Source organism: Balaenoptera borealis (genome assembly GCF_965194805.1).
Source record: "Balaenoptera borealis genome assembly, chromosome: 9".
Lineage (NCBI taxonomy): Eukaryota > Metazoa > Chordata > Mammalia > Artiodactyla > Balaenopteridae > Balaenoptera > Balaenoptera borealis.
The window spans coordinates 28,846,717-28,859,472 of record NC_138873.1 but is presented as its reverse complement, the minus strand read 5'-3'; the positions used below and the strand labels follow the sequence as shown (position 1 = coordinate 28,859,472).

Sequence of the window (12,756 nt, the reverse complement as noted above, 5' to 3'; positions counted from 1 at the left end):
GACGGTCAAATTTGAAATTCATTTTAGGGCAAAATTTCTAGGATTCGGCAATGAAAAAATTGGGGTAGGATGTGAGAGAAAGGGAAGCATGAAGATGTCCCTAAGATTTCTAACTGAGAAGAACAGGTAGGTAGACATTATTAACCAGCCCAGCAAAAGTCAAAGTTTTCCTTTGTTCCTTGTTCTTTCCTTTGTACTTACATACTACATGTCCCCTAGGCTCTGACAGGTTTCAAAGATATTGGGCCCAAAGATAATCCTGCTGGTCAGAAGAAAATAAATCACTTGCCTTTTTAAATACGTACAATTTCCAGTCCAAGAATAAATAGCTTGTAGTAGTTGAAAAAGAGATTTAATAAATCGTGTCCTGGGACTGAAAGTAGTGATTCACTACTAACAAATGATGCTATTGTTTAACTCCATCACTCATTACCTCATTAGTCTACACAGTGTCTCTTACAGGTCTCCACTTCCCTAAGTGGAAGGTAATGCAGATCGGCTCATCCAACTCTACTGTGGCCCATCCATCTCCATTCCACCCCACTTAGCATCCCAGAGACTGAAGAGCTACAGACCTTTTGTCATTTGCCAGATTTCCTTACAGCTCTAGTTTCCTTCCAAGGTCGAACTTCCACCAAGCAAACCTAACCACCCAGGATTTGGAAGGCAGAGGCCATTCTGCCACCCCTGCTACTTCTAGTAGCATCATTGCAGTGGTGGCATTTGGTTTTCTTGTCTTTTCTGCAACAATAGTTGCAGAGGTCTTGTTATAGGTTGAATTGTGTTCCTGAAAAATGTTGAAATCCTAACCGCCAGTACCTGTGAATGTGACCTTTATATGGAAATAATAGGGTTTTTGCAGACAATCAATTAAGATGAGGTCATTAGGGTGCATCCAATCCAATATGATTAGTGCTCTTATAAAAGGGGGAAATTGGGCACAGAGACAGACACATGTGAACATGAAATTAAAGATCAGACTGATGTATCTACAAGCCAAGGAATGTCAAAAGTTGCTGGCAAACCACCAAAAATTAGGAGAGAGACATGGCACAGATTCTCTCTCACAGCTCTCAGGAGGAGCCAGCACTGCTGACAGCTTGCTCTTGGACTCCTAGCTGTCAGAACTGTGACACAATACCTTTCTGTTGCTCAAGCCAAACAGTTTGTGGCACTTTGTTATAGCAGCTGTAGAAAAATAGTACAGGTCCCAGGTCTGGTCCCTAGTTTTGTGGGTGTTGAGAGTCAGGGAATGGGGAGAGGGGTGCATCCATATTGATGATGCACATTACAGCATAGTGGACTATTCCCAGAGCTAGCAGTCACAACTTCAGGTTTTTTAAATTTCCTTCCTTCTTCTTTTAAAGGCAGCAGCTACTCAGGTAGGCCAATTCAGTGGTGGTTCCTGAAAGTTCAGTCTAGAACCTGCTTCTGACTTCCCATTCCTTGAATTAAGTTCTTTTTTCTTAAACTAGGTCCAGTGGATTCTGTTAACTATCCTGACTGTAGGAAACCATTACACCCCAAAGTGATTCTAGCCCACAGAAAACAAACCAAAATTCTATGTTCTCTTGGGCAATACAGTACGTGGATCTATAACAAGTATGAATAAACCAAAGCAGAGTGAAATTAGGTAGTAGGTCTAATTGAAATTGCATCACAAACTAAAAAAAAAAAACAAACAAAAAAAAAAAACAAGTCTATTCCTTCTAGAGATTTCTGTATTTGTAGGAAGAACACTGACCTTATTGCAGTAGTAAGCTAGCTGGTTTCCCTTAACTAGGTAAAATGAGGGGTGGGGTGGATAAGGATAGAATTTATAAATATGGGTGTAAACATTGTAAATTTTGTTAGTCAAATAAAATTTTTGGCAGTCTTGTGGTTTTGGAAAGCTCCTTTGGAGATTCTGTAATATAAAACTTCAGAGACAAATCAATCACTAAAAAACTCAGGCCCAGAGCTTACAAGATTTGTAGTCAACTCTTCACAAAAAATGTGAATGAGGTACAAGGCTAAAACTCCCAACAATATTGTTAATAATCATAATATTTAGAGTTAGTTTTTTTTAAAAGCCATAGTGCTTCCTGAGTCTAGACCTTTACTACTCCAAATGGGGTAACTGAGTCCCAGAGAGGTGAGATGACTAACTCAAAATCAAGCAAATAGTGGTCTGATTATTTGAAGGACAAATAACTAACTATTATGTAAGAAAAAATTTGCTTTCTCAGTGCCCTCAGAAAGCATGTTTCAAGAGCTAGGTGTATATTACATGCTAATAGATATGCACAGAGAAATTTGGGCAAAGTTCTGCTTACCTAATGCTGAGAGCACTGACTCAGATGGACAGGTAAATAAAGAACATCAGATAGAGAATTCAGCTGAGCCTTCAAGGCCTAGATCAAATGCAGTCTCTGCCCTTAGCCTTCTTAGTCTCCCAGCACATGTCTGCCTCTGAATCCCAGGGCACTTCAGTCATTTCTCTGTTAGTGTATTTGTCACTTATTTTTTTGTAGCACTTACCTAGTGCCAACACTGTTCCAGTGCTTTCCTCAAAACAAGCCCATGTGACATGTCCTAGTATTATCCTCACTTTATAGATGGGGATCTAAGGGACAGAGATAGGAGGCCACTCTGCCAAGGTGGAACAGGATTCAAATCAAGGCGAGCTGGGACCACAGTCCATACTCTAACCCCTCCCCTACACCCCTTCTACCATGTTAAGGCTGGAGGCTTCCACGCCCAACATTGTCTTCTACCCACAAGCTTACTGAGAGCAGATTTCACTCTGAGTCATGCATATATTCCAGAGAACATTTAAAATAGTGCCTGGGGCAGACTTAGAAGTCAAATCATTAACTAAATAAATGAATAACAAATAGGTGAAGAAGGCATGAGGGCATCTAGGCTTAGACAGCAAAAATGCATCTGTGATACACACATTGGTGGTGATGGGGCTGGAGAAACACCGTCCTTTCTCTTTGGTCATTTCATTCCCATGTACTCCCCGCGTGCTACTTTCCTTAGGCTGCTGTGCTAAAATTTGTTAAAATGTCTGAATTTTAGGGGAAATAAACAATTGCAGGATGAGAGCTAGCTCTTGATGAAACTCTGAAGAAGAAATGTGACTTTGCCGCTCTCTTTCTTCCCCTTCTGTTTTCTTTTTGCCCAATATGGGTGGTCCCCATGTGAGGCGTCCTGGGCTTCACTTGATGGGTTTGGAGAGGTCACCGCTAGGCCTCCAGGAAGAGAACAGTCTGACCACAGCAGTGGGAAAATCACCTTAAGGATCTACAGGCGTGTGCTATAAAATATATATCCACTCAAACGTATGATTCAGCCCCACTCAAATGTTCCCAGTAGTTTAGATTTGAACATTTGATTTACCCTTCTCTCATAAACTGCCATAAAATCACCTTAGTGCATGACTCACTTTCTTTCATTTACTCACATTTCAGTGAAGATAATTAACCTTGGCTAATAGTTCTCTTCACTAGACTGACTCAGGTGTTGTTAAAAGCAACAGGCTTACAAAATAGACAGTGGAAGATGGAGACACGAAATGCAATTTGGCTCATATGTTCTAGCACCGAGATCTAACACATTCTTATTAATTCAAGCTCTTACTTGGGAGGTGTCTCGGTCAAAAGCAGGGGCTCTGGAATCCAAGTCCTCAATTTTGGCCATTCTCATGGTAGCAGTAGTTTAAGAACCAGCAGCTGGGATAGAAAAGCAAGAAAAGCAATGGAAGTGTTTTCTTTCTATTATTATATTTTATAATAAATAGTCTGTTTGATTACCTATTTGGCTTTAAATTGCATGATTTGTTCCTCAAAAAGTTAAACATAGAATTACCATATGACCCAGCAATTTCACTCCTAGGTATGTACCTAAAGAACTGAAAACAGGTATTGAAATCAATACACGCACTTGCATTTTCATAGCAGCACTATTCCCAGTAACTAAAACATGGAAAAAGCCCAATGTCCAACAACAGATAAATGGATAAGCAAACCGTGGCATATATGCAGAGTCGAATGTTATTCAGTCATAAAAAGAAGTGAGTACTGTTACACACTACAATACGGTGAACCTTGAAAACACACACTAAGTGAAAGAAACCAGACACAAAAGGCCACATACTGTGTGGCTCCATTTATACAAAACATCCAGAATAGGTAAATCCATAGAAACAGAAAACATATTAATGGTAGCCAGGGGCTAAGGGAAAGGAGAAATGGGGGAGTGACTGCTAATGAGTACCAGGTTTCCTTTTAAGGCAATGAAGATGCTTGGGAACTAGATAAAGATGATGATTAGATGAGATTATAAATGTACTATGATTAGATGAGATTATAAAGGTACTAACTGCCACTGAGTCGTTCACTTTAAAATAGTTAACTTTATGTTATGTGAATTTGACCTCAATTTTCAAAAATTGCATGTCTTCCCATTGAGATATTATTAATACACTAAATAAAATTATAAACTTAGCATTCTTTTGCAAATCAGTATGGCACACATCCTATCATACAAGGGTGATGTTCAAGATATTTAATGACCAGCAAGGAACACATGCCCCCAATCAGAAATGACACCTCCCATTAACAATTAGTGCAAGCCAGCTGACTGTCAAGACAACTTACATCTAAACAACTCAACTGCTACAGATTTTTGGAAAAGATATTGGCCCTCTAAGCATTCTCTCAGATATTTAAATTATTGAAAGAAAAGGGTAGAAAATATCAAATGAAGAAACAGACCAGATTTCTTGGAATAAGCTCAATGGTACAGTTACATTAATAAAAACTAGTATCTGACAATTTAGTATTTTGCAAACATATGTAACCCTGGATATAAATGTAGCAAAAAATTACCCCCTCCCCTCCCCTTCACCACCAAATCTGATGACAGCCAAGTGTCCAGGGCAACCCTTCACTAGCAGGCAACCTGTTCAGTCACACAGGGCCCTGCGCTCAGAAGTTTCATGGTTTAAAGCTCTGCTGTTGCCGCCTTGAAATTCTTAATCATTTTTGAACAGGAGGTCCTGTTTTTTTATTTTGCACTGGGCACTGCCAATTATGTAGCTGGACTTGCCAGCATCCAACTAATTTTAATCCTTATCTGACCTACTTAGAAGAGTTATTATGAACATTGAATGGAAGTAATGTTATAACATTCTTTACAGTTTATAAAGTATTTTCACATAAAAATTATTCTTCTTCAGTTAACAGATTGGTGATTATTTAGATTCACTGCCAGGCGGCTCCTTGAGGAATATATTGCCCACCTAGACTCAGGTCTCCTGATGCTCAGGGAAGGATTCTTCTTGAAGCTTCGACTGCTGCCTTTGCATCCTTCAGCAATAAGTTCCAGTGATGCCTCCCCAGCAAGGCCTCGTTTGCACCCTAAACCGTATGAAGAGCCCCTCACTCACTCTCACTCCCACTTACTCTCTGTCATGTCACTCTGTTCATGCTCCTCATAGCACTGTCACCTCTGTAATTATTTCTGTCTTGTTTGTTCATTATCTGTCACCTTCACTGGAAGGTAAACTCTACAAGGGCAAGAACTTCTCCATTTTCATCAGTGTGTATTTCCAGCACATGGAAGGCACTCAACAAGTCATTTCTTGAATGAATGAATGAATGAATGAAGAAATGAATGAATATTCTTTTCCAGTAGACCTGAGAAGGTTGCTTTCTGCACTGACTCTAAAGCACTGTGATGTCCTTTGGTCCCATGGTCAACGGGTAGATCCTGTTGGAATGTATTGGTTTACAAATGTTTAACTATCAGCTTATTTATCTACCTACTCTGAAAATGAGATTCTAAACGATAATAAAAAATGGCTTTGGAATGTGCCCTAAGCCTACGGTGCACATGGTACAGAATGTTCTCAGAAGCAACAGGACTCATGAATAATGAGGCAGCCACTTCTCTGACTTTATGGCCTTGCCTGCCTGGTGTTCTCACCCACAAACCTTTGCCTATATCCTAAATCTCGGCTGCCACACGTGCTCCACAGTTTCTACCCGGCTCCATGCTTAGAGCCCTGCTATTTTATGGAAAGAATGTAATTAACACCACCTACCGCAAACTTTGCTCCCAGCAGAGCCTCTGACCAAAGCAGCATTATTCCATTCAGACTGTGAATGCTAGACTGCTCCAGACGGCAAAGCTGAATCAACAGACCCTGGCAGGAAGGCTGGGTTTATTTCACAGCAGGTAGGAATGTGCAGTTGAAGCAAAAACAGAAAATTTCTTTGACCTTCCCTGAATTATGTGAGCATTTGCCATGCTTAATAAAATCAGGATCTATTAGCCTATTTTCTCCACACGCAAAAATTTTTGACTGGCAAATTTACATGTAGCTTTACCCATATGAATCAGTGTCATTTATACACACACACACACACACACACACACACACACACACACATTTTCTCAATATATACTCATTATAAAAAGTTCAAATAATGTAAAAGTGTATAGAATAATATATAGGGTCCTTTATCCCATCCCACTCCCCTCCCCCAGAGGTATATTTTGAACATCTTAAAGTATAATATTTCTCCGTTAACATTTTAGAATATATTGTTCTGACACTCTTTATGCCTTTAAAAACATTTATTTAAAAACAATTATAAAAAGCATTTATAAAAACCTTTTTTGACTTTAAAATGTGTATGTGCTCACATATTAACATTTCTGAAATTGAGCTGGCTTACATTTGATAGCTTCTTAGATTCAATGAAACACACAGTTTTTCAGTTTTCAATTAAATGGTTCATGTTCGATTTATTGTTTTGAAACTTGTTTTTCAAGAGAACCTAAATAATTTCTTGACACAATATTTACCACTCTTACTGCATTTATATCCATATTAGTGTTTGCTATTTTTAAGCTGTAAAATATATGGTTATAGCTCTCATGTCTTCAAATTGCTTCTAAATTTACTCCTGACCCCTCACACAGTGCCATAAGCATAAGGGTCCAAGTCCTTTATAAAATTTGTTTGGGGATGAGATAAAGAATTTGAATCATACTCTTGGGAACACCCTTGTAACCTGTAGCTAATATGCATACAAAACTCTTTCCTCATGCTGAGGGCAATCAGTGTGTCATTTGACTTACACACTGGTTTATTTATATTTTCTTTAAGCTGTGTCTTTGGGAATGTTCCACCGTGTCACATGTACATAACCCATCTGAGAATTGTGGGTTTTGCAACATCTCACCATTTTCTCATGATAGGAAATGGGGAAGTAAGGCATTTGCTAACTCCATTTCTGCTTTTGCCCACAATGGCTAGCAAGTAACACTTTCCTTCCCATCCCATCCCCCAATTCATGAGCAGCCTTAGACTCTCTGGAGCCGGCCCAGGGGCTGAGCAGGGCTGGGGTGAACTCACGGAGACCACAGTCACGTTGCGTGAGAGTGTAGAGAATGGGAGGACGCTGTCCTGCACTTGGACTGGCTCCAGCTCAGAATCAGCCTCCGAGAAGCACGTTAGCTCTGGTCCTCTCAAGAGGGAGGTCCCAAAGGTTCAGATGAGGTTGGAACTCCTCAGGGATTCCTCGGTGCGGAATGGAGCTAGATGCCTGGGGCCTGCCCTACATCTTGGTACTCTTAGGACTGAAGCCTAGACTTATTCCACCTCTGACATAGGAGGATAATTGAGTGAGCCCCAAATGTTGCCCAGAATATGGAGTTCTGCAGCTGAAAACTGATCTCTCGGCAAAAGCAGCGTCTCACCCTTTTGACACAGTAAGGCATTTACAATAGCCACAGTGTAACTATTCTAATGGTCCAAAAGGACAAATGGGAACTTGGATTTTGAACCTGTGAGACCAGTCAGCATTCTCTCCATTTACCTTCATGGGAAGGAGGCCTTGCAGTGGCTTTTGACCCAATGGCCTGATCTCCAACTGTCATATAGCCAATCAGAACCATGAATCTGACACAAATACCCTAGTTGCCATCTACCTCCAAAGAGACCCCAACTTGATTCACCCCTCGCCATCCCTCTGCTACCCCCCCAAATCCAAGCTGTCATCATCTCTCACCTAGGTTATTGCAATAGTCTCCCGAAAGCTTCCTTGCTTCTGCTATTATTTTCCACCAATCTATCTCCATATATAAACCAGTGTAATCCTTGAAAACATCGATTTCCTACGTCACCTCCACCATACTCCATTGAAGAGCCTGTGCTCTTCTACTGCACTTAGAATAAAACCTAAAGTCCTTGGCCTGAACAAGTCTCCATGCACTGACCTCCCCAGCATTTCCTCCTACACATGATATTCCAGACACCAACCTTGAACATGCTGAGTTCTTTCCTGTTGCAGTGGTTGTTGCCTCTGCCTAGAAAGCATTCACTGCTCTTCTGAGCATAACCTGCTCCCTCTCATCTCAAACTCTCCACTCTAACATCACCTGTTCAGCACAGCCATCCCTGGGCACCTGCCTCAAGGCCCCTCTCCCATCACTCTGCCATATCACCCCATTTATTTTCTCCTTTAAGTCCTCTTATTATGCTCTGTAATTATCCTATATGTCTACTTCTGTCTTCCTATATGAAAATTTAAACTTCTGAGAATGAGGAATGTTGTTAGTTTCTCCTTCACATCCCCTTTTTCTAATCTAGAATATTTCCTGAACAATTCTGAAAATTAATTAAAATTCATTGGGAAGTGCTGCATACCATTCAAACCCACCAGCCCAGGGTTGCCTGTGTCAGGATGTGGGGAAAGGTTGAGTGAAAACAGGATAAAGCAGCTGATCACAACCCAGGTGCCCATCAGCGTCATAAATCTGCAAGTACCCTCTGACCTGCCAAATCACAGTCTTTAGGGGCAGAGTGTGAACATCCTTGATTAGGAAGTCCCATGGGTGATTCTGCTGCATCTTTGTCTCAGCATGATCAGAAAGAGCCTTTCCTTTGCCTCTGGAGTCACCAGGGTTCACAGTGGACTGTCACGGGGTTGATAACACGTGGTCAGAGCAATGCTTCAACCATCCTGCCTTAGGAGAAACAATGAACATAGAGGTGCCCTGAAGGGTGAGGGCAGAGCTCTCAGAAGTGATGTTTCGCCACAACTCAACCTTCCAGGGAAGCGTATGAGGCAACTCAGATCAAAGGGCTTTTGCAGGGGGTGCATGTGAGTAGTATAGGGGTTTGTGTGTGTGTGTGTGTGTGTGTGTGTTTAAAATAGCTCTTTTTACAAAAGTAAAATATTGTAGAAAATTTGGAAAATACAGAAAAAATATAAAGGAAACATTTTAGTACCAAAAAAGAAAATCACCATAGCCACTAATACTTATACTGAGTGCTTACAATCTGTCAGGCATTTTCCTATATGCTTCACATGTATTTATTTATTTAACTCTCACAACAAACCAATGAGGTGTTTTCCTCACCCATTTTACAGATGAGAAAACTGAAGCACAGGGAGGTTAGAAAATTGGCCCCAAAATATACAATCCTAGGATTTTAATTTAGCAATTTTCCTCCAGAACTCACCTTCTTAACTACTATGCAATTAATCTCTGTGTGGTTGTGTATATTTATAATTGTACAAACATACACATACGTTTATATATGTAATGGGGCAAAAAAATGGTTTAAATATTAACAGCCTTTCCTCATCTTTCTATGGAGGGAGAAAGCTCATTTTTAGTTACCTTCCAGATCTCTGAAAAATAAATACAATTTTTTAGATTCACTTCTTCCAGTTAAGGTAGTGATGATCTTCCTATTGCAAGAAGCTTACTTGCTTACTTGTTAAATCATGATTAGGTGTGTAATTTTATCAAATGTTTGTTCTACGACTGTAAAAGTAACCATATTCCTCTCTCCCCTCCCACATCCCCTTAACCTGCTAACTAAGTTGGCCCTAGATTTGTTAGCTTGGCTGTGATTTTTTTCTAATCAATGGCTAAATTTTGGTTGCTGGTATTTTGTTTCAGAAAATTGCCTCTATGTTTAATAATTTATTTTAATAAGTTTCCTTTCTCATACCATTCTTGCCTGGTTTTGGTATCAAGGTTGTAATGGACTTAAAAAATGAGTTGAGGAGTGCTTCATCTTTTTCTTTTCTCTGAAAGAGTTTAAGTTTGGAATTACTAACACCTTGAACTCATCAATGAAAATACTCTGGGCCTAGGATTTTGCTGACAGAAAGATTTTAAATTTTTATTCAATCCCTTTCATGGTGATAGCACATGTCACGTTTTATTTTATTTGAGTCAGTTCTGATCATTTTTATTTTCCTAGGAACACATCTATTTCTTATACGTTTTTAAATTTGGGGGCATAAACTTGTCTTCTCTCACTTGTCTAATCGTGTAATGTTACGTGTATAGTAACGTTCTTTTCTCTCTTTTTTTTTCCTTGACAAAGCCTGACAGTAGTTGCCATTTTTATTACTCTTTTAAAAGCAGACTTTTTTTGATATTCTTATTTGTATCTTTGATTTCTGTTTCATTTACTTCTGTCTCTCCAACTTTCTTTGGGTTATTAAGTGAGTTTGTTCTTCCCTCTGATTTCTTAAATTGGATGCTTAGCTCAATTTTTTTTTTTTTTTTTTTTGCATTTCTTCTTTGTTAAAATAAGCATTTAGGGCTACAAATTTATCTCTCAGCACAATCTTACTACATCCCACAAGTTTTGACATATAGTATTTTATTTATTATTCATTTCTAAGAATTGCCTAATTTCTATTAATTAATTCTTCCTTGACTGGTTTAGAAGTGTTTTAACTTTTCTGAGTGTATAGAACATTTTCAGTGATCTTTTTATTGCATTATAGTAAGAAAATGTGATAGGTATGTTACCAATCTTTCAAAACAAATTGAGATCTTTAAGGCCAAATGTATCCAGTTGACTTCCAAAAATGTCCCATGTGTGTTTAAAAACTGTAAGTTTCATGCCAATAACCCCACAAAAGTCAACTTCTATACCCCTGTAGATGTTTTACTGGCCTTCAAGGAATTCCCATATTTTCTTACCAGTAAAAATTGCATTAAAGTAACATTTTAAAAAATATACTTTATCCAAAAATTTAACACATGCTGGACTAGGAAGGAATCTTGTTTTTGAAAATGGAAAATTTTTATAAATCTAAGATGAGTTATTTTCTCTCTCCATCCCTCAATTTGACCTTGATTGTAGCACGGATTATGTTGTGCTATGATAAGATATTCAGAAGTCTGTCTCCCTCTTTTGATGTTAACAGCTTGGGGAAAATGCCTATGTCATACTCACTTTGTAAGCCCTCACTTGCCTGAAACATAGTGTTTTATTAATAGAGTTCTCTTAAATCGATGAAATGTATTAATAGTAACCTTCCCTGCCAAATGGGTACATACTACTGCTGTCTTTATTACAGAGATGACTTAGTTCCCCTGAAACTGACTTCTCTTTCAGCCTCACTAAACCTGGTGTAACTGAGTGCACACTCCATAGAACTGAAATCCAAAAACCCTGCATACTTGTCCCCATTAATTCAATATGTAATGAACTCTTAATCTATGTAGTGCTGTGTTCTCAGTCAGCCACTGATATGCTGTTTGCCACTTTATCTTGTTGGAGTTTCCATTACTCTTGTTTCACCAATAATACAGGAATGTTGAAGGGCGAGAGTGGTCTAAGTCAGAGCTAAGGATCCATAACCCAACAGCCAGGAGAAATATGGGGTATTTTTTACAGCAAACTGTGTTACACTTTAAAATTTTATTGAACAATTATAAGAGCCTATGAACCTAGTAATGAAAGCCATGAAATAGAACATTCATGTCTATTATAAGAGAGGATTCAGTGAATGAATGAAATACTAGTGTTTAATAACTTGCCTTGCACTCTCCAGTATAGATGAACTAGAATTACATAGGGAGAGAGATTAGATTGATAGGTATTTTTAAAGTGCCAGCTTTTCACTTGGTTTCAGACTAGGATTTAAAAATTAGTGTTTGAGAAGATTAAAAAGTTCTTATTTAGGGTAACTGAGACGAAGTGATTTATACCAAGAAAGAGAGAGAGAAAGAGCGAGAGAAACAGAGAGGGAGAGACAGAGACAGAGAGAGAACCATAAGCCTGCATCTCATCAGAAAGCTACATTAATCTCATGTTCATAAAACTATGTAAAATGAACATCCCCAAAAGTAACCTCAAAAGTTGGGGGAGGGAGAACCAATGTATTTAATTTATGTTGGATGAATGAATTTGGATTTTTTTTCTCTGTAGATATTCACAGAAGTATTATTGTATTAATTTTCCAGCAATTTTTCTTCCATTTTACAACAGAGACGCTGCTTTCTGCCCATGATTTTAATGCCAAGACAGCTGAAAAGGACTTTGGATTGTACCTTTTTGTATTTGTCTTGATTTTTCTTTAAATTCTATTTTCAGGCTGACTTCACATGATGAGAATAGCATGAAATATATGGGTTTAGTTTACATATCTTATAGGAAACTGTAGTCGGACAATTCTGGAGGGAGGGGGAATTCACCTTCCTTGGATTCCAAAAAACTTTATCACAGTAGGAAAGCCGTTTGACAGTTTTTCTTCTAACCACGAGTGCACGTTAAACTAGATTTCCAAATATATCCATTAAAAGGAAAAAAATTCTACCTCCCACAAAGAGTTTGCCTGGTCCTCTGGCCCTGGCTGGCGGCAGGCCTTATTCATCCTTTCTAAATTAGCCGGTGCTCACATCTCCTCCATCTGCGTGGATGGTGGCGAGCTCAGATGCTTG

The 12,756-nt window shown here is 39.0% G+C and overlaps 1 protein-coding gene across 1 annotated transcript in view; it reads right to left on the bottom strand.

Annotated features, from left to right (window-relative positions):
- LOC309635012 (uncharacterized protein) overlaps positions 1 to 12,756 on the bottom strand; it is a 375,467-nt gene that overhangs the window by 200,875 nt on the left and 161,836 nt on the right. The window contains exon 6 of the mRNA XM_082405758.1: positions 3,625 to 3,716. Coding sequence (XP_082261884.1) covers positions 3,625 to 3,690 — 66 coding nt within the window. The 5' untranslated portion in view covers positions 3,691 to 3,716. The remainder of the gene's footprint in view (positions 1 to 3,624; positions 3,717 to 12,756) is intronic.